This window comes from Trichoplax adhaerens, genomic scaffold (genome assembly GCF_000150275.1).
Source record: "Trichoplax adhaerens TRIADscaffold_2 genomic scaffold, whole genome shotgun sequence".
NCBI lineage: Eukaryota > Metazoa > Placozoa > Uniplacotomia > Trichoplacea > Trichoplacidae > Trichoplax > Trichoplax adhaerens.
Window position 1 is genome coordinate 777,324 of NW_002060944.1, and position 27,290 is coordinate 804,613.

At 33.5% G+C, this 27,290-nt stretch overlaps 1 protein-coding gene across 1 annotated transcript; it reads right to left on the minus strand.

Moving 5' to 3' along the window:
* Nucleotides 1-1,795: 1,795 nt before the first annotated feature.
* On the minus strand, nt 1,796-26,158 carry TRIADDRAFT_52933 (uncharacterized protein; the record flags this gene model as incomplete). The annotated part of the gene is made up of 80 exons (XM_002109710.1): nt 1,796-1,825; nt 2,122-2,190; nt 2,300-2,371; nt 2,469-2,539; nt 2,628-2,740; nt 2,819-2,935; nt 3,030-3,089; nt 3,160-3,247; nt 3,347-3,459; nt 3,539-3,591; nt 3,936-4,109; nt 4,192-4,284; nt 4,344-4,449; nt 4,605-4,706; nt 4,826-4,882; nt 4,969-5,069; nt 5,149-5,382; nt 5,467-5,580; nt 5,662-5,732; nt 5,802-5,916; nt 6,012-6,143; nt 6,222-6,278; nt 6,396-6,504; nt 6,594-6,733; nt 6,858-6,936; nt 7,100-7,182; nt 7,298-7,403; nt 7,485-7,680; nt 7,734-7,826; nt 7,998-8,114; nt 8,817-8,898; nt 9,021-9,169; nt 9,337-9,400; nt 9,517-9,577; nt 9,662-10,038; nt 10,144-10,313; nt 10,452-10,551; nt 10,629-10,711; nt 11,046-11,167; nt 11,273-11,361; nt 11,504-11,649; nt 11,745-11,847; nt 11,972-12,134; nt 12,254-12,321; nt 12,418-12,519; nt 12,604-12,729; nt 12,852-12,908; nt 13,064-13,131; nt 13,241-13,415; nt 13,619-13,681; nt 13,787-13,894; nt 14,201-14,287; nt 14,384-14,525; nt 14,615-14,682; nt 14,781-14,819; nt 15,023-15,124; nt 15,237-15,413; nt 15,514-15,556; nt 15,635-15,703; nt 15,796-15,891; nt 15,975-16,033; nt 16,131-16,225; nt 16,327-16,416; nt 16,661-16,741; nt 16,829-16,935; nt 17,307-17,441; nt 17,509-17,587; nt 17,687-17,742; nt 18,002-18,148; nt 18,252-18,317; nt 18,415-18,520; nt 18,640-18,763; nt 18,871-18,932; nt 19,069-19,150; nt 19,275-19,334; nt 19,427-19,498; nt 20,139-20,220; nt 20,551-20,624; nt 25,493-25,585; nt 26,111-26,158. 80 exons carry the CDS (start codon nt 26,156-26,158, stop codon nt 1,796-1,798), a joined length of 8,082 nt encoding a protein of 2,693 aa, XP_002109746.1.
* Between the last annotated feature and the right edge of the window lie 1,132 nt (nt 26,159-27,290).

The following is a 27,290-nucleotide window of genomic DNA, read 5'->3' on the forward strand; positions in this document are numbered from 1 at the left end:
ACAGCTAATTATCCTGATGTTGCGGAATCTTATTACAACATTGGAGTTGTCTATTAGAAGCAAGGTCTATTGAAAGGTCTATTAGAAGCAATTCCTACCTAATACTTGTTACTGTTACACGATTTCATCGATTCAATATATTATCGCTTTCGTTGCATGGATAGAAAAAGAGAATGGCCAATAAAGTCAAAATACAGGATAAAATATCAACAGTTAGCAATACTATGGTAAGTCTGTATGCAACATCGATTATATTTTCTATTTCTAGGATTACTAAAAAACTAGCAGTTTTATTTATAAGATTACTATAAATTAATTTACTGAGATCGATTATAAAATACATATAAAAAATTAGCTCTTGTTTGGCAACGATTAATTAAGATAATAGTACTAGTAAAACTGGCATAGACAAAAATAAATCTCTACACTAATTGATACATTATATTTTAACTCCAACAATCAATATTTATGTATATTACCTGAGTTAATACAACATGATTTAATAAAAAAGTTAATAGCTTTTACTGAAGCAAATCTGAAACATGTTTAATTTAATCGAACTATGATTGATCCATTCTTAAATTCCTGATTCAAAAGTCAAAATTTGAACTTTTCAGTTTTTCATTTAAAACTAGACATAAACATGACTGAGCGATAGTAGGATTGCAACAAGCCAACTAGCTAGCCAAGTCTGTTATGATTTTTCCATCAGTTCTTTGCACTAAGTTAATATAGCAGTCGCAATGAATTAAAATCGCAGAAAATAAATCGGATTGTCCCATAATTTTACATTATAAGAGCTACCAGTTAACTAGAGATGTGTGCTGTTACTTTCGGTTGATCATGTTCTTAGATCGGCGACAACGCCATCCGTTGAGCATTTAATGCTATTAGTCAAGACCAAAGCCATCTATGTCTCAAAGAGGAATAAGATTTCAGGTGGTTTCTCCCGAGATACCTTCAATGCACTATTTATAATTAAATTGAATTAAGCCGGATATTTTAAGCCCTTCGTTATCAAACCATCAGATACAGGCAAATCGCTTATATAAAGTTTTATTTTAGATTAACATAAAAATAGCTTGAATATATTGAAAAAGTAATTGTGTTCCACTACGTCTTGGAAAACTTGGCATATCCTGTAAATTATTAGATTATGTAGTCTGACATTCCCTGAAAGATTAAATCTTTCTTCCTTTATTGCTAGATCATCAAGAGCAAGTACATTTTCTGGTGAAATATAGCAGTGAAGCTAAACATAGGTTCTATCATTTCCTCCCATATCTTGAATTCTCTATATGCTGTATATTTAGATACGATTCTTGTAATTAAAATCGTAGATTCTTATCACGGTACGAACCACGATGAAGAGTAAATGACTAAATTTAGTGTTTGGCATTTATATATGGAGATAACTAATAATGACTTACAGTAAAAGCTACGGTAGTTATTATTTTGTTACAGTAAATTATGCTGTAAGGAAGAGTTCTCATAAGGTAACTAATATTAATTAATGATAGTGTTATGTCTTGTAACGCTTGTGATGAATATCCTGAAGATATTCAATTATAGATGATACCATAAATAATTCTGTGTGTGGACATACGGTAGTCTAATTATCTGGAATCGTTCAGTAAATATCCAAAATTATGAACAATGTCTGTATTAATTTAGCTATCCAATATGAGCTAAATTTCATGAACTGTTATGACTTATATATGATAGCTGCTGCCGAAGGGTATTTATTTTTTATTTAGACGATCAATCAGCCCAATCAAAAATAAATTTATCTTGTTTATTCTGCCAAAAACATGCCCATTAACTTCTTTTAAAAAGGAATTTATAAAAAATTATTTCACCTTTCCAATATAATTTACCACACGGATATATCTACACGTATTAAATATGTTATATAACGATTTTATAGGCAATATTTTATCAATAGTACAGCATTTAAGCAACGAATTAAAAATTACAGACGTTGATTAATTACAAGTTTTCGTGCTAATAAATACAATTCCATTAATCATCCAGATAACAGTAAATAATCAATCCGGTATAAAAAAGATCAAGTTAATTATCTAAAATGGTTTGACCATGCTCTTTAATTATCTTTCTAACCACATTAGTAATACCCTTACTACACTCTTCATCGATCATTTTACTTAATCCTACAACGCGACTAGCACCCTGCAATGGTAATAATCATAAATACGAGTTATATAATATTAAGTCACGATAGATGTCGTTTGCGTAAGCAACAAGATGATCTATATTAGATATGAAGTGTATGATCTACCTGCAAGAGTAATTTTCCTATTCTAGGTTGTATTATAAAAGTCGCCATAATATCATCAGTTACCCGCCATTTCTACCACGCAAAAAATAGATATAACAGCCAGAGGTAAATATGGATTGACAAGGTTTGCTTAATATATGCACTTCATTAGTAGTATAGTTCTACTTACAGCTGCAAGATCTTCCGTTAGTAAAAATAAATCAGTTAAAGCGCGAGCTAAAGGGCAGAATGAGCAATCGCCTAAAATAGTATTCAAAGATGGAGCAATACAACACTCAGAAAATAGTAATGCTATACTATAAAGAATTCAAAATACGTTGTTACTTACTGCGGTCATCCAGTGTATGGCAGTATAGAAACCATAACCGTTTTAATTGTGTTAGATCAATTTGCTTCTTTATTTCAGTAACAGAAATGGAATCTTCTTCTGATTCTTTAATACTATATCCAACAGTGTTACGTTACTTTCAAACATAAATTTCTGAAATAATATAATTGAAAAGGTCCAAGACAACCAACCTCGAAACTAATTCTAATAACTTTAGTAATAATTTAACCGCCATTAATCTCCAATAGGATGTATGAATAGCGGCAGCTTTAATAAGATTCATCCATAATCCATTCAACGGTAACTGCCTTTAAATAAAATATAATTTCTGTTATAAAAACATAACCTTGTTTAAACTATCAATACCCTTATCAAAACCTATAATTTAGTCCTTTTACTCACTTCAACTTCGATGTTGTTTGTGACAGTAAAATGCATAACAACTTATAGCCGACATCAAATCTAGAATGAATCAGTTACAAACTTAAATATTAGTTATACAACATTTACAACAATCACCAATAATATATACTTGTCTAATTCTCCTCCAACAACAGTAAATTTCCAACCCCAATCACCACCGCTACATTGACATGTAAACTTGAAATGGACCGTATCACCTAAAGCACAGGTTATATTATACTTGTGTTAACTAATCTTCGGTAAACTATGTTATTGGAATAAATTATATCTCACATACATAGCTCGACTATCCTTACCCGGCAAAATTATTTTATCCCATGGACCTGCCCCTGAAAAGTCGTGTCTATTTTCTTGAAAACTGCTCGATGTAGCCAATGTTAAGATATCACAATCTCTTTCTGTTATACATCTATTGGAGAATAGAGATACAGGATGCATGAATACCGTAATCAACGTGATGCCACATAATGTAACAGATTTATACTTACTGAGAGTCAAAAAATACCATTAACCAGTTGGAATTTTCAATTTTAAAGCTATCCTGATTATTACAAAATTGAGAGATATTAAATAAAACGATGGAGGAACATTTGCGTTATGTAGAATTTTAATATATTCGTAGTAAATATTACGTTTGTCTCATCATCATTATCGTAATCGTGACTCGATTCCCGAGTCTTGAAAGTAAGTTTTGCATTTGACATCGATGCGGAAGCAGACAAATAAAGCGAAAGAACGACATGCGGTTCGGCCCATTTAACAATATTTTTCACAATCTACCAATCGAGATTTAGATGTAAAATTTAGTCCTTTAATACGATACATCAATAATTTCTTAATCCTTTCTACAATGATACTTGATTAACAAATCTGAATATAAAATACCATTTCAAACGTTTGAGAATCATCAGCTTGAAAAAGTAGGCAAAAAAATTGCGTCAAATCAACACCAAATGATGGTCCTAAAAGATTCTCACTAATTGATCGATTTCTGGGCCAGTTTGCAAAAACAAAACTGACAATTTTTCTTGCATATAGCACCGATGCTGCATGAGCAATCTTTAAGAGCGTATATAAAAGTATTAATATTACCAACCAATCAAAAATATCTCAGAAATGAATCCTTTCATTTTTGTAATACCTCAATAGCGCGACTATCATTATAACTTGCTAAACGCTTCAATTCTTTTGATAACAGCTCTGAAGATTCCGCACAATTGTGATCAAGAATCATCTTCCATATATATAGATAAAAATCAACAATTAGCACATTGGCGATACATCAGAACACACCTTATCGACATTAAATCGACTCTTTCCTACCCGCTTCATTTCCTTATCGGTATATTCGGCAATTAAATTTGGTGACAAATCTGACCGTTCCGGGGTAAAAGTGATTCTAAGAGTTAAAGTATGTAACAGTTAATGAGGATTTTCTCATTTCGTAATATATTTTACTTGACTAAAGTAATTAATAAGTTTAGTACATCAATCGCACTTAGAATCGCATAAATAATTCATTATCCACAGAATTAGATAAATGAGCATATTTACCCGTCATCAGGCTCAAGAATGCTAGATGTTCTACTAGTAATCCAATTTGTGGCCCCATCATCAGATAAGAGAGCTTTACTATTGCTGGTTTCATTAGGCATCCTTAATAAAGTGAACGCCATATTAATTCAGAATCAAGTAGCATGAATAGTATAGCCTTGCAGTATCTCAAACCCAGATGCCGTAAACTGTAGTACTTTATTATCAAAAGTTGATCATACCATTGCTTTGCTAACTGTTTGATCTCATCAGTAAATTCCATTCCATCATTCGTATATCTGGTTTATAAATGATAATTGACAGTAAATTACAATTTATGGTCATTTTAGGATAGCTATCCTAACACCTATAGCAGTTATTTAACCTCCGTTGTACTTCATCAATAAATTGAGTCAAATTCGATCCTAACGATTCAAACATGGCACGTAGAAACGCAACAGGAGCATTTAAAGCTTCATGGATGGTCTGGAATATAAAATATTCTTTTCGAGTTTAATTATACTGAATTCAAATCAATTAGCAAAGACAACAATGCCATAAAAACCTGAATGCCATCTCTAGCTTCAGGTGGTAATCCTTCCAGTGGATCTATTACTTTACTATCTTTAGGATCTTGATCCGGCTTAGCATCATCGAATGAACTATCATCGGAATGACTGCTACTACTACTAACGCTAGCGCTATCGTCACCGCTAAATACTTCTTCTTCATTCACTTCCTTACTATCGGTTCCGGCAGTAGCTGTCATAGATGTTTTACGTGCATAAATGGCTAATAGCTAAAGTAAGGATAATAAATGCTAAATTATTTACAAAAAGTAAATGTCTATATTTGATTATAATAATAGAAATTAATGCTCTACCTCTAAGTCTTCTACAATCCAATTCTTATCGATAGATACAGCCTCACAACTTAATTGAAAAATGCAGCCAATCACGTTATCGATAATCAGATCAAAAGTTTCACTATCAGGGACCTAGTAAATAAGAGAATTCTTTCATCAGCATAGTTAATAAACTTCTGTTAAGTAAAATAAGCGATAATTGTTGAAACCTACATTGAGACATTGATACACATTCTTTAAAATATATAATAATATTAATTCGCTTTCAAATGATCTTTCGGAATCTATACAAATTTTGCATTACGTTAGTTACTTTTAATCTAAAAGAAACGTTTTTACAGTAATGTTTCTACCTTGACATTTATTTTTGTAACAAGTCACTATGGATCGCAAAACAGAATTATACATCATTTGCGTTGCATGGCAATTATTAAGATCTCCTTTAATTTTTAAACTACTAGCGGGTACCTAATAAAAGTCAACGAAGTAAGATTATAATTAACAATATTGCAGACCTTCATAACAATTGGACTAAGCAAAAATGCCGAGAGCAAGTAACTTACTATTCTTCGAATGTGCGATCGTAAATCACATGTTAGACACTCGGATCGCTCAAAATATTTATAAAGTATAACTACCGGCTTAGAACCAACCAAAGTATCGCTTTGAGTACAAATTGAGCCGGGAAATGGAATCTAGATAATCAATAAAGCAATACTTCTTGAGTATTAGCGTACAAATTACACATAATTAAATATCGCAATCTTTCAAACCTTTGGGAAACCAGCTAAAGATATCAAAGCGGCAATGGTTGATTGAGAATCAGAAATCTAAATAGAAATAAGAATTTTATATCAGTTATATAGTCACAATTACCGAAACTGTAGGTGCATTACTATATCTGTATACCTGCACCTACGAACAACAAGCCCAATCTTAGCTCTTACCTCTGTTAAACATCGTATAATGTAATTAAATAAAACAGATGACCACAGAGATGAATTCTTTAAGCTCAGTAAGACAGAAGCCACGCCATAAATACTAGTGAAATCACACCTAAATACAGCATAACATATCGTACATCCAATTTTATAATCACAAATTATAACATGTACAGACTCAGGGTTCTCAAATCTTTACAATACCTGTTTAGTGATTTCTTTATCATTGAGAATAGGAAATCTAAGGTTGCATCGGCAGTCACTGTTTGTTGTAGAATATGTCTTTGCTCTGTCTTTGGCTTGCTTGACTTCATAAGTACTGTCGAGACCGCTTTATCAGCAACCTACGATTTTAAAATTTAGTCAACGCTAACCATGAATGCGGTGCCTAATTTTATCATTCTTTTGCCTTTTAAAATCTGGTAAAGAAAGTCTAGGAAAGCTAATTAAATTCTAAATTTACATTACCTGAGGGTTTGTCCATTTCATATAATGCATTAAGACACCGTAGCACAACGAACTCACTTCTTTACTGAAAAGATTATCCCTAAATAATTGGCAATAGAAGTGCTAGGGTTTAAAATCGCTTATTTAGAAGGTGCAATCTAAAGCTATCAATACAATAACGAAGTCGCAGTAAATATATAATATCAGTATTGTTCTGTTTCACAAATTTTCAACTTTTAATTTCGTTTATTCACTTAGTGTACCCTATCATTGCTAATAGAGCCGGTAAGAGGAATTCTGAAATCTGACTAGCTTCCTTTATTAAGTCATCATCATCTCTTCTCTCCTGAATATACGATAGTTAGATTTACAGTAATATTAATCGCCAAACCTACCGTCTATAATTATACACGCTTAAAGAAATCAAAGAAATGTACAAAATCATCAGCATAAGTACTTACAGTAATGAGCATAGTTGATATTAATCCTAATACACGATCCTGACAGCAAGAGCTGAAATATTTAACTTTTTGAGCAAAAGTAAACTGCCCTTTATGATGAGTGTTCCTATGGATTGAAAGCATAATTGTTAGGCGGCATGGTCTTACGAACGTGGTATTTATCAATAGCCTTGCATAAAAAATTTACCCGTGCTCATGTGCAGAAGAATTTTCAAAGTAATTTTTGGCTTCGAGGCCTTTTTCATTATTTTCAGCAGAATTAGACGGATACTGCTTGAAGGCTACACTTTCGGTTGTGGAATCGCTAATGTCTAAAGGAACCGTAATCGACAGAGATTCTTTATCACTCTTAGGATGTGCCAAGGTATCTGTAATAATATGCACTGAGATCAGCAATGTGGAATAAAGAATTTATTACCAAGGGAAAAATCCTTACCAAAAGTAGAAGAAGAGTTTTCTAAACCGCCAATGATTAGCTCAAGACAGCGATTAGCGATTTGGTCAGAAGCTTCCCTATATGCAGTAACTTCTATAATAAATTAAAAGTCAAACAAAAGTTAACATTACTGCCTTAGTGTAATTCTAATGAGATAACCAATCATTACTTTGAAAAAATAGAAATAACTAGATTGTATAATGTCTTTGATTAAGATTGTAATGCCTAAATTTTTTTTTGGAGAAACTACGTAATGTAAATTACCAGATATTTTCAACTTAGAATTTGCAGCATATATTGCCAATCCGGTGAAGAGATTCCAGCTGTAATTATGTAAGTAGGTCCTTAATGGCTCTAGCGTTCTTTTCTTCTGAAATTTAGCTATAATTTATAAGGTATAGAAATAAAGTTATCAATTCATACAATTTAAACTAAATGCATAAATACAGTATAGAGCGACCAACTTTGAGTGAATTTACCTATTTTAGTGGTTAATTTCGTTACACTATCAGATGAGCATCCAGCGTGCCTGTTAAAAAAACGATATTCTTATCAACCATAACATACAGCAACAAACTTAAAGAAATTACCAAGCGCACTTACTCGGTATTATAAATTCCGGCGTTAAAGCAGCCGTAGCACCATATAACATTACAGGAGCTGCACATTACTTTAGTTCCAATTATAAATGATCTACAAGAATGACAGATTGTACTACCGCCAAAAACAAAGGGAACGCATATTAGTTTAAGATTTAGAAGAATCATTATATCAACTAAAGTAGGAGTACATCTGAACAAATTTATCAATCGACGTTAAGATTCTTAAACAAAATATCTCCTTTATACCAAGTTATTAACTAACCAGAATTCAACAACTTCATATTCACCCATATGTTCCTCAGGTCTTACACCAGCTATTAATGATAGACAATTAAGATTTTTTAAGTGATATTAATTGCAAATAATATACAATTTCATAGATACGTACTTTACAATACAGATAGAAAGAAATAAAACTTACAAATATAACAATCCGTGCACAAATCTAGATCCCGGCACGTTAGGGATCTAAAGCGCCTACCAGATACTATTCTTTCGCAACCGTCGCATGAAATTTTAACGTCCATTACGTCACTATTTTGTGCAATAAACATATGTACTTCCTATAATTATATAAGGATATTTGTAAGTACAAATTCTTTTCCCTTATAAACATGGAAGTTGATCAAAGATGCTGCCAATCATCTAAGGACTATCCATAATAACCCTATTTAATGTATTTAACCTTATTTGCGTCCGAAAGTTCAGAAAATTCACTGAACCAATTATCGAAGTCTTTAACTGCTTCCTTAGCATAGCTTCTGTGCTGACGATATGTATCTAATTCGTTTGGATTTTCCCTTGTTCCAACTAAGGCAGGAACAAATGCCGTATCTATTAAAATCAGATCAAAATCGAGTAATGATTTATTACATTTAAGTACATCGCTCTGCTGAAAGTACTATTTAAGTACTTTACAAGCTTAAAATTTGCAATAAAGCGTTAGTAATGATCTGTGTATGATATCTGAACCATTTTAACGTGTAGGAAACATAGAATACCTATTGTGATCCTAAATAATGTCTCTGCAGCGTTAATTTCCTGAAGAAACTTAAAATCTTCCATCTGTTATATTTGCAAATACTTGGATTAGCATAGATAAAATTAAGTCTAAACTCTTGAGTGGATGCTTTAATAGATTCTAATTAATACTAGTGCAGTGAAAGCCACTGATAAAATACCTTCCACTGGATAAGCATTAATCGCGTAAATAAAAATAGAATAATTTCGTATCCACTTTTTCTAATAAGAGAAATAATGGTAAAAACAATGTTAAAACACATAACATTAACAACTACTAAATTATCTAGGCGGCACAGTACTCACCTTTCATTCTTGGATAATAATTTTTGTACATATCTAATCAAGTATCTGACAAGAGAATAAAATGTCCTTCGAATTCCTTTCTCAAGTTCTAAACCGCAACCTTCTACACCATCTAGAAAGTGAGAAGGAAAGTCTTTTTGATCTTGCAATAAGTATTCTAAAAATACAATAGCTGGAAGACTAGTTGTATCCTCTTTCATTAAGGCTTTAAGATATTCCGTCGCTTGATTAAATGTATGTATAAGATTTTTAGCTCGATAAGTACGAGCATGAAATGATTCTTCCACTTCGTTAACGTTAATTTTACTACTTCGAATGAATCCAAGAATGATTTTGAAATTATCCCGAAGGTAATCTAACTCATTAGACGTCAATTTCTGAAACGAAAAAAACATATCATATCATAGTATCACAATTTTGTTTAACACGATACATACATCGGTTAGCATACAACATGCAATTATAATAACAGCTCGTCATACTTCTAATGATGCAGGAACTACTTTAATTCCAAAATGAAGTCTTAATTTCTGATGTAATTGTCTTTTCTCATTCACAGTCAAATTTCCGTGACTTTTAGTTAGAGTAGCTATATTGGATGGCTGACTTGATAGTTTAAGCAAGAATTGGGCCTTGTTCCAACAAGAGATAACTATAGAGGTAGATTTTAACAACAATGTAGTCACAAAGTTAATTTCGATTCCACGGTAGGATAACAAATGACTGGGTAGACTGTAGAAATCTTTATCAATCAGTGAAAATAACAAGATTGAATCGAATGAAAACTAACCATAATCATCACTAGTGCTGGTGTTCAATTCATCTCCAACAGAATTATTATTTATGTCTGAAGTATCCTGAGAAGCAATTATTCTCTGTTTCCGGCTAACCTGTTATCAAAATTATCATGATTCAATGTAAACGTAAGAATTTCTTACATCAATTTGAGCTACAAATAATTGCTTACAAGATCCTTTCTAAAATTTTCAGCCGCTGCCATGGCACATAAAATGCCTGGTGGTATCATGGCTGGAGATTGATCAGCATTTACTAAAGGAAATAAAATGACCGAGAGAGATAATTACTACCGTGAATGCTTCCTTTATCGTATCTCCGTCTTGATATTGTCTGCGAGCTGTCTTTATTGTTGGTATATTTTATTTAATTCATTATTAAATACATCAAAATCTGAAAACATTTATTTATGTTGACGAATAATACTGTTATTAGTTTGCTGCCATGGCAATTAAAAGTAGTCCTGCTTCGCTTAATTAATGAAATATATTAGGACGCATTTTCAATCGAAGAGTACCATACCCATAGTATGTACTACGTACACACTATTGAGTAATTAGGTAGCATAAATCGATAGTATGTTAGTTACCTATTTTTAAAATATCATCACGTAAATACTGATTGTGCCAGATCAAGGCTGCAAATGTAGCATCCACGGTACAATTGACTAAATTTCCTCCAATACTTTGATACCCCAAGATCTTTCGACATCTAGACAACAGTTACAAGTAAATATAGTTAATTTTAATGTTCTAATAGCAAAATATGCATAGTAACTAAAATTAAAAAAAAAATAGGTTATTTTCATTATCTTACCGCTTTAATAGTTTCTCTGCGTCACCCTCGTTTTTCGCTAAATCCGATATGAATTCAAATGAGGATGATGACTTGCTTCCTTCAGACGACTAAATCATTAGTAACAGATAATAGAAATAAATACGTAAAAGCCTTTGAATTGAATAAAAGGTCCTTCAGGACATGTGACAGCGTAAGCATCGCACCGAATATACACGAAAACTATATCAATGAATCTAATTTGTGACATACGTGGTATCCTGACAAACTCCTCGTAAGCGTTTTACCAACTTCGATTCCACCACGGAATATAGTTTGCCATATTTTATTATCCTCTAAAGTAGGCTCATCGGTTGTTGATGTAGTATCTTTAGTTAATAACTTTCGTCGAGATGAGCCTAGCCAGTATAATAGTAGATTTATACTTCCAACTATTCGGCATGCAAAATAGCCTACAAAAACTGTATGTATCGCATCATTAAGAAAATCTCACCGATATAGAGCTCTCTACATAGAAATCCGATTAAACGTCCATGGCTTAAAAACAAATCGAATAACCAAGGCAAAGAAGCTAGCTTATAACCAAAAGCAGATACCTATTTTGACAGCAAAATAAACGTTAGTATACTATAAACCGTAAGTGGTTGTGATTAGAGCTGAAATATCGACACCAAACCACCCTAATGTGTTTAGACATGCTTAATACGTTCTTACTGTTACCTTAAATTTATAACCCCAGTCCGTATTAGAACTATCCGAATTGAAAGTAAATCGTAAGTTGTGCCCTTGAAATGTTGCTTTAGTTGGCCATTTTTCAAATCCAACTTTATAATCAAACCGTTTTGTGTTTCCAGTCTTATCGACAAATTCTAAGTAATCGAAACTAGGATAAAAAATTATGCAAAAGAAAAGTAAGAAAATGACAGCAATATTGACTTCAGGTAGCTTCCAATTATAAAGATCTGTAGTTTTATGATAAATGTAATTTTGATTTTAACGAACCTACGCTCGGTTCTGCATCTTTCATCAAATTCAACTACAAACGAATGCGCACCCGGACAATAAAATGTCTGTTCCGACATAAAAATTAATACTGAGCACGCCGTGTCCACAACTTTCATTTGATTAAGTAAATAAAACAAAATTAAACCGCTGTAATGACTGACCTTTGTAACATGCAAGTTGTTTTCGTAGTTGTGGTTTGATTCTTCATTCCAAATACGAAGTTCCACCTTGTCCTCAACACATTCCCAAGCAAGATCGTTCAGCTAGTTAAAATAGAAGCGATGTAAACGTTACTATTGTCTTGAAATGAAGCATAAAATTGGTAGTCACATGATTATATCACAAACCGTAAAAAACAACTTCGGTAGGACAGCTGCCAATTTAATCAATTTTACAGTGATTGGTTGGAATGTATCTACGACAAACTTATGGATTGTATTGACTTCCTTAACTATGAAAGGAAGTAGTAACATCTGCAAAAATTACACAAATGAATAAGTCATCACTTTCGATTTACGCGCAAGGCTTAAAATTTAGAGTACAAAACCAAATTTTTTTCTGGCACCATTGCTACAGTTTTGATGTAATTACTTACTAATTCTCTGCATGTCACTGAAAGAAATGTGTGTCTTGTCCATAGAACGACTTGCTCCTATATATTAAAAAGAAATTTAAGATAAGCGATATTTGAAATTAAAAGTAAGTAGAAATTCAGGGTATCTTAATCATATCATTTCTGGTAGCTTACTGTTGCGAATATGAGAGTCATTCTTATGTCAAGACAATACTAAACGAACAATAAGTTACCTTGTTGACGGCATCTTGCAATAGTACTTCTAAACATATATTCATTCTTTTAACAACAACGGTTGTATCTAAAATGCGATAACAACAAAATTGCAATGTTCTCAAGATACAATGCCATTTTATAAAAGAGATTGGATAAACATTCTGATTAAATTATAGGACAATTACGGAACTAACATTTATTAATAAGATCTTCAATTTGACGACGTATTTTTATATCAGTAATTGGCTTTCGTAGCTGATTATAACACCAAGAGAACAGGTATCTTTGCAATACATTAAGTAGTTGCGTAATACCAGTGGGTTTATATTCTTCATCATGATAGTGGTATGCTCGCATAATTGATTCACACTAAAATTTAGAAAATAGTTCCAATTAGACAAACAATAAATTCTAGTCCATAGTAACATCAATATAACTATTACAATTTCATGAAACTTTATAGATAACATTTCTAATTGGATTTATATATTGGAATAGTATCATTTGTGCAATTGATTATTATAACAATCTCAATTAAATTCCGTTACAGAGCTACATATTTATAATCATACCTCTCGGAAGGATAATTCCAACACCTTCTGGATAATCTTTAGGGCATGTGATAAATCGCTTTCCTAACAAAGATTAATTTTTTAAGTCATATCATTTAGCCTTTCATTCTACATATCTGCTTACAAATTATGAGTAAGGAAATAAGAGCTTATCGAACTATTTCTTACAGATGTTACATTCTCAGGTAATTTTAGAAGAAACATAGCATGACCAGATATAAAATAACGGCAGAGCGATCTTAAGGTTACGGCTACCGAATGATCCGATCTTCGTCCCTAACAGAATAGCGTAATAACATTTTGCAATTTCACATAGATCGACAAGATATTTAATAACTACAATTGAAGATAGTGACAACACAATAATCGATTTTAAGTATTAACCGTTGAAATTTTTATCTTTAATTCATCGAGAAGTTCAGCTAAGTATTGACAACAGGTTTCAGGTCGTGGGAAAAATACCTCAGTACCTAAATTATTCATGATGAATACGAGTACATGTCAGAATTATCTACAGACACAACGATACCTTTACAAATTACACTACTTGCCTTCAATAATTGAAGCTGTAACTATTGCTACCAGTGAATGATCACTGTTGATAGAATTATCATTAACTAAGCTACAAAGATGAGAAAACATTTCCTGACGGCTAGCCACTGTTGCATCCTATAAGGATTAAGGAGATTATCCGGAATAAATTTTGATATAAATTTAAAGGTATCAAAAAAGATCATTTTAGAGTTAAATACGTTAATTATTTACCTTATTGGCAGAGTTGTCATTATTACTTTCATTTGAATCATTTTGTAATTCTTTCCAGCTCTCAGATGTTTTCAGCCGAGGTAAGGTTAAATATAATACTCGCAGTATCAATATCTTAGCTAGTTTTCCTTTATTATCGTTCCTATGTAATTACCATTAAAATGACCACATTGTAAAGAAGTAGTACAGTATAGTACTTGGTATTTGACTCAAAAATAAAAATCTACAAACCTTTTCGTATAAAAAGAATATAACTTCCATATCGTACTCAAATTTAGCGAATTATTATCATGAAAAAACTAGATCAATGAAAGAAATTTGTTACTAGTGGTAAAATTGATCCATCAGAAATCAACGACCAATCAGGCGTAGTTTACGCCAATTAAATCATTGTTACCTTATTTTTAGATACTGTAGATTGTTTTCGTAAATTTCTCTGCAAATAAAATAATTCATAAAAAAGATTATAATGTAATCATAGTTTATCAAATATAGTGCTACGTGCTTATGCTAATAATTATATTATAAGCTATCGTATAATTGATAGGTTACGAATTATAGCATTAACAAAAATTCAATAACTATGAAGAATTAAATATTTCTATAGAGAATGGAAGATATATTAATTACAATGCTGACCTGCTTTAACAAGCAACTACAAATTAAATTAGTTACGCGAAGAACAACAGAGTCTGCTTCGATAGGAGCCGCAGCAGAGTCAGGAATTGGTGCAACGGCATCCTAGTGTTTTAAAATGAGAAATTAACTCCACCTATACATCGTTGTTTCTGTAACATTTTTAATCCTAATTTATTCTAAACTATTATTAATATTGAAGACATTTCATATTCACCACATTAATGTAATCAAATTCCGGGATCTTGGGGTATGAGAATCCAAGAAATTTTATAGATCTAATGCTTAATCGATCAGCTTCATCGCCTTGTGTTCCAAGAAGTTTAACTACAACATACTGACAGAAATAATTCTCATTATAATTATAATTACCAACTAAAACTCGTTTGTAATACTATAAAGCCGTAAGGTTGAACAGTTTTTCATTTGCTAATCATAAAATTGCAAATCTAATAGCATGCTTCGTTAAAATATCTATTTAATAGTATCATTACCTTTCCAGTTCTAATGACATCCATTTCGACAAATGTTTCATATCTATTCGAAAGCATGGATCATAGTACCCGAATAAAAACCCTATCCATTAATACTACGTTAGAGAAAATATTCAAATACCTATCGGACATAAAATCCATACAAACAACCGGATTTAGGTTACTTTTATCATAGGGCGATTTCGTTCTTCTATAACAGCAATATCATAATATTTTTATATGATTGTTTAAATCAAGAATTATGCTATAGATCACAATGGAATAGAATTCTTAACTGCTAACCTATCATGTATCATCTTCTCGTATTGTTCCGTTGTCATATCATCGTATTTTTTTAGATCATTGAGTAATGACTTTAGACAGAAAGAGCTATCATTCCTTCAGTAAAAAGAAATTATGCGGTAAGTTAATTATGCCTTAAAATTTGATTCTCAGTACATTTTAAAATTGAACCGGCTTACCTATTATCGTTGATTACAAACACTAAGCAATACTTTGGACAAGTAGACCCTTTGGCAGTCTAGGATAATAACGTCAATAAAAGAACAAAAATTAGAAATGTAGTACTGATTAGAATACTACTGTAAAAAGAAAATTCCAATAACTTTTATGTAAACCTTAAATTTAAGAGCAGTTAGCTGCAGTACATGTGCTTCTTTTTTACAAGTAAAAACCAGTGTCGCTTTCTTTTCTCCCGTAGCAGTAGAAAAAGCTACATGATAATTTATAAAATGATTGCTATCAGTATACAAGTATGGATCATAATTATTGAGTAGACAATGCTAGAAAAAGATCAATGATTGTCAAGCTTACTTCCACTATCTTGCAGAACAGTATCCGCTAAATTTTGATCATCTTTCGCTTGGACATCACAATAAAATAAAGATATATCCAAGGCATCTCCTATTTTTTATTTACAATTAAAGTTATTACAACGACTCAACTCTTTTCTTCATTAATACAAGAATTCATCGCATTTCAATATTGTATAAAGTGAATTAGCAACGCATTCTTAACAAAAAGAAATTGTAACTAAAAGGATAATTATTAATTTTTCATTAGAAGGAAATCAATTTATAGGTCAGTTTGATAAATAAAATAAAGGAATATAGCCCATGAAATATAATGTTATCAACATCAAACCTACTTGAGCTACGAAGCAACTTGTAATATTCAGCATACATTGACACCAGTAATTCTCGGCACTTTAATTTAGTTTCTGAATTATCTAATGTTAAATTTTTAACTTCAACTTAGTATTAGATTAGCATGATAAAGCAGAGATAGTTTACCCAAATCCTTGTTAATCACTTACCCACTAACAAATTTAATGCACGTATAATGCTTCCTAAATCCGCAGTAGCCAATGAAAGCGTCAGAAAACATTCTAATACTTCAGCCTTTGTATTTGGATCATTATCGCTAAAACAATATTTAAAGATATGAATTGAGGTAAATAATCAGACCAGTTAGCATTTCATCTTAATAACTCATAAATGAGATACGAGACTTCAAATTAGCAAAAATAAATAAACATGTTACATTCGAACATTAACACGTGCTTATTAATAATGCCCAAAAAGATGGCTCACAACTTACTCTATTAGTGCATACAGAAAATTTTCTATCGATTCTTGAGTCCTGTTGCTCAAGTATTTGATAAGATTTTGTGTTGTAGATAAACACAATGGCTTAAAATCTCTCAGTGCGATTCTATCCATTAACGGTAAAATAGAATCATCATTTCATTAATTATATCGAACATTGCTATAAAATATAGGATTAGCAGTTACTTTGCATGATTAAGTAGAGCTTTCTTCAAGCTAGGAGATACAGGTAATGCCGCTTTAACAGTTTCAGTAACGATAGAAAGCAACCAAGTAATAGAGCTAGATACAATATTGAGCTCAGGTGCCGGTTTAGCATATCTAAAACAAAATTCGTATGCTGTTACAGTTTAATTAAAGGCTGTAGTGGTAATGTCATAGTACTTACCGATAGCCAATCGTTTTGATACCACGAATTCGGGTATCACAGCCTCCACTATGGCAACGTTGAATGTTTATTTGAAAAACTGTAAAGTTTTGAGTAGGAACATAATACAATAAATCGAGTAAATTTGAATAGCCTAAATGCTAAATCGTTTAACTTGTAATGGGAAATCATGTTGTACCTGTATATGAAGTGTTACTATGTCTTTCATAGACTTTGAAATAGCCATGATGAGAACTAGATAAATGATATTGACACGAAGTAAATGTAATATTTAACTTCAAACGTAGGATTGATCACGATCAGTAATAGCTGGACAAGAAGATGTAACTACACCCAAGGGCTAAGAGGGTGTCACTTTTTCATTGCTTATTAAAGTAAATCTTAAAGTAAATCTTAAAGTAAATAAGGGCTGGACTAGCTAGCTAAGCACAGAAATGTTTTAAAAGTATACCAAATGAAAGGCAATACTTGTAAATTAATCTATATTTCGTACTTTGGAATAGTTACTGTAGACACGATATTAACAGAGTCAGCATCAAATCCAGCAGAAACAGAAACTTGTTTGGGCATATAACTTTGGTCTACTGGAACAACATAGATACTGAGCTCTGTTAATTCAACATCCGGTTTGATACTTAGCCTAAATATATAAAAATTTTAAAGAGGATAGTAAATAGATTTTCAATTCCAAGTAAAACGTGTGTAGATGCATAAACCGATAGTATTCTAATAAGTTCCTTTACCTTATCCAATGTGTTCCTGTAATACCATCCGATTGCCAACAAGTGTGAAAATTTCCATCCAAGAGGCTATATCAACAGGACAAAGATAATAAGATGCAAAGGGCAGCAAGAAATTTGGTCATGGTAAGAGAAATAAAGGGATATTATATATACTCGTACTTACTTATTCAACGTATCACTGTTTGATGACACCTCCAATTTTTGATGACATTTTAAACATAGTGTTCGTATTTGTTTCTCCCCGCTATCATCGTAGGTAGTACTTGCAACTAAAATGTAATCAAGTTATACCAGATATTTATTTCTAAATTAAAACCAATCCACTACATCATTATTTGCTATCGATAGAACAAAAGCACTACTACATCGCATTTCCTACTCTAGATACCTTTTAAACTCATTTCACCCATAATTTTTGCGATAGCTTTATCACGTAATGCGAAGGAATCATTGATATAGTTTAAGGGAGGAAATGGAACTGAGGTAGCCGAAATTTGATTATTTATGATATACTAGAATGAAGAAGTACTTTATTAGAAAGTTTATGTGAGACACACATATACGGTATATACCGTGTTGAAGAATAAATATTTGTAACGAAAAGCAAATATGCTCTCACCTTCATCAATGACCGATATAAATCTTTTCTCTTTCCTTCATTGGTAAGAGCATTAACACGACCTTACAAATAATCAATAAAGCAAGTCAATAACAAAGATATTAAAAAGCAACGCATATTTCCTTTCGCATTGACTATAACACGCTCAGAAAAATGCATTTTTATAACTTTTATTTCATTAACTGTAATGTAACTTACCAGGTGTCAGCGGACACGTTGTAAACATGTAATTGCTTCCATTTAATTCATCATTTTGTGAGCGAAAGCGCTGCTTGAAAAGCTATTTCAGTATAGATGGAAATGTGGATAAACATATCTGTTAATTAGATCTAGAAACTTTGACTAATGAGTTATACTATAGGAGCAGTAATTTTAGCTGGTTCTGATATTAGTCACAGACTAACCTCCATAAAGTCTTTACTATTTATGATACCTTGACCTTCAATATCGAGCTGATCGAAAGCCTGTAATAATAACACGTCGACTTTTATTATTAAAAGCGTTCGTATTCGAATCTTGCTTTTATCAATTCTACATTGAGGCTACTGAAACTTACCTCAGCACCTTTCTCTGCAGTAAGTCCATGAGATTCCAAAAAATTGATAAATTGAAATTTGGTGACAGAATTCTAAACAGGGTAACAAAACAGATTGTTATAGAAGTATCTCCTCTAATTGTCCGCTTTACTACGACACAGGCCAATAGGTCTTTGCTCATCATACTATATATACTGGTAAATGTGTGTTGCCAGACTATTTAATTAAAGTAAAGTATGTTGCCAACTAAGCTTACAGAATATTCATTCAATTTTACAGACTAGCCATAGATACAGTAGTCAGTGCGTAATGTACGGTAGTAGTCATTGCTATTAAGGGATACGGTAGATAAGCTTAATCTTCTATCACTCCCATCAAGACTTTGCACTTATCCTACATGGCTGCAATTTTTTTTGATACATGCATGTTTTAATTGCAAGTCAACGTATAAAAATGGAATGGCGATGATATCAAGGCAAGGAAGCATCTTTGTCTACAAAGTCATTCAAATAGAATGATCAAAAAAATTCTATCTGCAAATTGTTACAACTATACAAGTAATATTGCCCACCCATTGCCTTTGCTATTTATAAAAGTATTTGAACCAACAAGGTTATACTTGTATATCTATATATTGCGAATAAAATTTACGACTATTTATGCTATACTGTATACTGTAAATAAATCCAAGATCAATTTTAAACGTCATATTGGCATCTATCCATGATATACCTCACGCCTTTCTGCTCTATCTTCAAGCCATGCTATCGTTGTTGATAAAACATCGCTAATGGATAATTCTACTTTATCGCTGCTATGTAAGACAGTGAATAATACGCCAATTTTAATTTCGAGAATTAATTAGTCAATCAAAGTAGATTAAATTAACTACAATTATAAATGTTTATTACGGTGCGATGACGGAGACACTAGACGAAATTTATAACAGAATGGACTATGATCCTTTCTGTTTGCATTTCTGATATTCTATTGTATATTCAGTTTAATTTCATGTCGTTTTCTATTTCTATCTATTACATTTATTATAGCATTCACTTTCATTGACATATAGTAGTACGTTAAGATTCTATTACTATCATTCTTAATTTCCACATTTATTACTGTTACCATTGCAATCACTTACGATGTTACAAATTTTCGTAAACTTTCTAGATTAAAAAGATCACAAATTTCTTCATTATTTACAAGTTCAGTGTTCTAAAATGGAGAAAAAGCAATTACAGATTCATATCCATTCTGTGCATTAATTCATGCAGTCTATTACGATAAGCATATGACTCAATCATTATCTACCGTAAGCAATCTACTAGTTTGCTAAGTCAAAATGGCTGCTAGAATATCGAAAACAGTACTACTATCTCAATCGATAGAGGGATCACTTTATTAACTGTAAGCAATTTAAGACGAAACCATAACAGCTTAGAGCATAATGTAACGAATGTAATATGTTTTATTGCCTTCAAGTCTGGATAATCTTGAACTACTGTCTGAAATAACAAGATAATCTATTACAAGTTACGAACATTACATAACATGGAGGAAGAATACTTTTCTGTTGCTCATCAATACTCTCTGGGTTATCAAGTTGAAAATTCAACAGCACGAAGGGAATAGATGTAAAACTCTGTAGAGTCAAAGTCTACAATATCCTGTCATAGTCTATGTATATATATATTTATATATTGCAATCAACACATGAAGTGGCAGTGAGTTATTAAGGGTAAATCTTTCAACACGGTCTTTGTAACATATTCCCTTGTTTAAGACGACAAATAGAGTTGCATGGAATGGTCTACATTGGTTAATGATAGGGTAGAAGAAGGTTAAGACGATGCATACCAATCGTGGATAAATGGGGTTTCCTAACCTGTAGTACTGTATGTAGGACTTGTACAAGTTGTTTGTATTACAAATGATATGAAATAGAATTTCTCCTTGCCTAAGACTTGAACGATAATAAAGGTGTTTGGATAAATAATTCTGCCATGATTCAAGTCCTAGTGAAGAGTGGATTGGCGATTCTTCTATTATGTAATCCAGTTTAATCAGGATTGACCACAAGTTAATTAATCCAATTTATTTTATTATGATGGGGTAATTTAGTTAAAAGTACTCTTGGGCCCAATCCAAGATAGACACAATGAAACGAAATTTAAAGCTAGTGTATTTATCATTTTATCCAGTTAAATCAAGAATGACTACAAATCATTTAATTCTATTGATTTCATTGTGATGGAGTTTATTGCAAAGTACCGTGGCCCCAATCAACGGTGACATGGTCCAATCACTTTTATAGCATAAATTAATGAATTTAATTGATTTCATGATGATGAAGAAATTGATCAGAAAGTATCCAGATCCCTACCAACGATAGACAGACATAATCAAGCGACTTTTTGGAGCTCTTTTTTTCCATGATTTAATCCAGTTGAATTAGAAATGATGACAAAGCATGGACTACTAGAAAAACGACACGATTTTTTTTCTAGTAATCCATGCCATAAGCTAACTAATCCAAGTTATTTGATGGTGATGGAGTCATTGATATTCTTGGAAAGTAACTAGGCCCCAATCACCGATGGACACAGTCCAACGTGATTGAGATGCCTGAATCCATGTTCTACTATGTATGGATTGGCAACGGGAAAAATTGCAAAATGACGATCTATGTAGTTTATCCATGCTGTAATATCCAAGCTTTACTATTGGAATGGTTATCAAGAGGATGAATTGATTCGTAGTATAATTTACGAAGAGTTTACTCTCTGTAAATAAAATACTACTAAGCTGGAAGAGCGGTGTTATCTACTTCAATGATAATTTCATACCAACATGTCCATTTGTCCAGTCTATCATTTCTACTTTCTTTATGACATAACTCTAGCAAGTCTTACTTGCAATGATCAGAAGATACTCATTCATCATTCAGAATTGACTGCCAAAAAATACTACTGTATTCCCCTTCAAATTATGGTGTTATCCGTGGAACATGTCCACTCTATCATTTCTACTTTCTTTACCACACAACTCTAGCAAGTCTTACTAGGAATGATGAGAATATAGTCATTCATCTATCAGAGTTGGCTCCATAAAGTATTATTCCCTTAAAATTGCGATGCTATCCGTAAAATTGAATCATAAGTTTACACCAATAGGTCCAGTAAATCATTTCTACTCTGTGCATGACAAAACTCTAGGCGTCTTATTACTAGCAATGATCAGAATATACCCAATCATCAATCAAAGTTGGCTAAAAAATAAATACAACACTACCAACTTCTTTTCACGGCTGAGTTGTATGAAAGTCTTGCTGGGAATGATCAGAATATATCCACTAATATATCAGCTATCCTTGATTATTTCAATATCATTTCCTATATTATTAATAGACCTAAATTCGACTGTACCATTTTGACAAGGGAAAAATTGAGTAAACAAGAAGAAATAGTCAAGCTATCCTTGATCATTTCTATTCGTCTATGTAATCGATGTGTTCTACAAGTTAAACAAGTACAATCACAACGCCAAGGCAAGTAAACAAGCGCAAAATGTCCCGTTGGAGTAGAATAGACATGATCAAGACTCTCGTCATCGTGGAAATACTCGTAAGATCAAAAGTCCAAACGATCATTTTCCACGGTTCCAATCGGCAATTACTGACGATCGAAAGGCAGAATCGGCATGTTTTTAGTATTTGTTTTTATTGTTGTCGTCCTCCATGTCGACATGTCGACATGGAGATGGCGATAAAATAGCGATCTAAACTCGAATGCACAATCGTTGAACAAGTAATTCTATCCTCGTAAATTAGGGTGAATAGGGCGTCTAAAAGCAATGCTTTTGGAAAGGAGTAGGGTGGACAAGGTCAAGATCTCACTCAAGGCTTACTAGGGACAAGATGGAAACTACAATATTGTCTAGTTCAATCCTATTCCCGTTTCAGCCGGCAGTAAGGGATTATTGATTGCAGGCGGGATTTTTTTAGCCATTTTTAAATCATGATCATTCTTGGCGCAATACACGTAGAAAAATAGAGCAATCTAGAATTCTAGATGCCTTTATCAATCCTCGTCGAGTAGAATAACTCCCTTTCCTTTCAGAATCCTTGTCCAATGGAACCGTAAAAGAAGACCCCCACCCGGTCAAGGTTATTCGAAAAACATGAGTAGAAAGGAGAATCCATTTTGTACGCGTAGTTTAATCCGATGGTAGTGGGCCATGTTGATGTCAACTAGAACAATCTACCGACTGGTTTCCACGTTTACAGTAGTTTATTTTGGTTGCTAGAATCACGTCGAAAATGCACATCAATTATTCTTCTACTTAGTAGAATCCAATCGTATAGTAAACTGTAGTATTCCAATCGAAATCAATTCTAGCAAACTATCGATCGCCGACTAGGCATTCATGAATAAAGAGAAGTATTGCTGGCAACTGGAACCTTGCACAATCCAATCAGTATAAGAGTATCGTCGTCTTCAAGTTGAAAATTCATTCAACCTGCCAATTCATTGCAGGCTAGATATGAAAAAACAGTAAGAAAATATGGCTGCAAACTGCAACCTTGTCCAACTTTAATCCAGTCGTTCAGTATAGTAGACTGGTTGAAAATCAACTGGAGCTCATCGATTGCAGGTTCGATATTAAGAAAAAACATTGCTCCCAACGGTAACCTTGAATTGTAGAATATACCCGTATAGTATTCAAGTTGAAATCAACAGCTTTATCGATTGCAGGCTAAACTGCTTTCATGTGTATGTTTGTGGTACTACATATGGAAAAGGTTGATTCAAATGCATCTTTCATTTCGTCGAGTAGATCAAGTCCTTTGAAAGGTAAATAAATAAGCCTCTTTTGCAATAAAGAATGAACATTGTCAAGAACTTGTTCGCATTTGGATCTGAACGATATCGTAATTCAGTTGGAATCATGATCGATGGCAGAATAGAATTGCGTTGAAAAGACATCATGTTATGCCAAGTACGCATAGCAAATGGAGTTGAAGATCGATTTCAGAAGAGTTCTTAGACTGATCATGTCCAAAGTTGGAAGGTATTCGTCTACATTAATAACGGGGTATTAGAAAGTAATCTACAGTGATCTAATGAACATGGTCAAGACCCTTGTTGCCGTTGTTAGGAAATAGAGACGAAAACGACCATTTCGACTAGTTTAATGGCATTATCGTGGGTAGTATTGAAGTTGGAAATCAATCATCGGCTCTCGATGGAGATTGGACATGTTTTGGAGTGTTTATTTTGGGGGAGCGATGGGAATCCCTGTAAGCCCTGCTAGGATAGATATCTACCGGCTCAGGGTTGGCGTAAATCCAAGACAAGAAGTTATCCCGATCGCCATAAGCACGAGCGGAATCTTATGACAATGATGGATCGATTTCTACTACTCCATCATGGCAATAAAACTTGTCTTGATTAAGAAAGCTATGGCCTAGACAAGATCATGGATGGCATTTTCCATTCGATCGCAATGATCAAGCAGCAAGAAGGACGCGATCGGGTTGATCATCATCGCTCAAGTAGGCGAATTCAGCGACGATGACGATGCATTTCAATCATCAGGAATCAATAAACTCTATCCAAGGAAATCATCATCATTCGTTGTCGATCCATTGCTTAAGATCGATAGAAATGGATGGAAATGATTGAAATGTTATGTCCAAAAGGATTGCTGATAGAAAAATAATAACAATACTATGTTGGCAATCCGAGCCATGTTGATGATGGCTGCATGATACTGCAAGTCTGCTCGATTGCTGTCAAAGAGTAGTGCATCAAGTTTGCATCATGATAGATCGACTTGGTCATACTTCAAGTCTACCTATGGCATAAATCCATCTTGGCCACTCGATGCAAACTATGCCAATCTTGATGGTAGCGAACAAGAAATGGATAACTTTGCATCAAGCTTTGGCCATTAGGAGTCGGATTGGACGTATGACTCAGCTGTCCAACCATGTCGCTAGTCTAACGTCATGACTGAACAGGCTGAATGCGAGTAAACCCTATCAAATGTCAAGCCGACTAGACGCTAACTTTCCGTCTTACCTCAGTGTCCGATTCATCCAACAGCTCGTCGCTTTCGTTACTGTCTTCTCCAGAATTCGATTCTACATTACCCATTGCCAATAAGATTGCTTCCTTTATCAATCAAGATGGCAAGAAATAAATTAAAACTTGGATATAACCGCTGGCCAGGGATTAATGTCCGGCAATATTCTGATTCTCTTAATCGATGACGAAGAAGAGAGTCTATCAAGGAATGACAGTCTGTCCGTCGGTAGTAGATGGGTTGACGGACGTTCGGACAGTGGGAAGTGTTTTCCAAGGCTGTACAGTGTCTGGTTTGGTATTACAGTGTATAGGCTTTTGTATAAGAAATGGGAGTCAACCTGGGGTATCCCATGTTAGCAGTTTCCTTCTGAGTGTGCTCAGAATACCCGTCACTTTCGACCGAGTAGTCTACCTACGAAAGCATAGCACCGTAAACTATGGCTGTCTATCAGAAGAAAGTAAATACGTCAAGAGACTATAAGCTGGAGTCTACTCTGTGTAGTAATATAGCATACAGTATTAAGGTCTGATTGCATCCAATCGTTCTAGCTGGAGCTCAATGGAGTCCTAAGCCAGACAATCGTATAATTATTTTCAATCGAGGCAACAGACCTCGCTGGAGTCGAGGAGAGCCTTCATATTATTCATTATCACGTCCATGTTTTTACTCGATCTACATGTGCTATGCAGCTTGTCAGTCTAGACTCGTATACGAGAATTTTGAGCAGCAGTAGCGTACAGCTTGTGCAATGTGCAGCGTGCAGGCCATGACAACAGAATGCTTCTTCTTCTACAAGTTTACTGCACGATGCACTAGGCAGTCTAGGCGCTAGAGCAGAAGGAAGTTACCGCAATCGCATCAAATGCATATAGATCAGTACTTACTCAGCAATTGCTTGAATTCATTGTATCAATAAGCTGATAACAAGAGTAAATTGGAGGTGATACTTGTAGCAAAATAGAGCTGCAAGCGTAGTCGAATCAATCAGTCCAAGGCCTGCAAGGACCGAAGAAGTAGAAGGAAGCTGCCGCAATCGCATTAATTGCATTAGTATAGATCAGTACTTACTCAGCAATTGCTTGAATTCATTGTATCAATAAGCTGATAACAAGAGTAAATTGGAGGTGATACTTGTAGCAAAATAGAGCTGCAAGCGTAGTCGAATCAATCAGTCCAAGGCCTGCAAGGACCGAGTGAGTCAGCCTAGTCATGGCTATCCTAGTCAGCATGTAGCCGCTCTGATGCAGTACTAACTCGACTCAAGCATCCGTTGTTTTGCATGCCTACACCAAGCGTAGCATCACAATCTATCTCGTCCACACCCAATGCCGTTGTATTTCAGCTACCATAGTAAAAGCAGTATACAATCGACGTGTATATACGATGCAAGATACTCCACTACCATCAGCTGGAAACCAAATCGATTGCCATAACGATTGTCCTATCCAATAGCGATGTCTAGCATACTTCCCCCGTACAGTAGGCACAAGTGGTTTGGACCAATCACAAGCCTCCATTTTATGACGTCAAGATTTGAATTTGAGACAACAATAGCCGAGGCGGCAGGAAACATCTGCTCCAAGCTGCTGTTAAGCGTCGAGTAGACTGTTCCATACTGTTGATCGATCAACTAGGTTTAGTATAGTCGCTTGGGATCGTATTTTATTCTGTATAGCGTAACGCATCGTATCGCCAAGTTGGCAGTTAAATCGTGTCGAAAACGACTCATGTTTCAGGCATTGGACTGATGTTGGTATGAGGTCCAATCGATCTGCCGCTTATTTCCTCGAT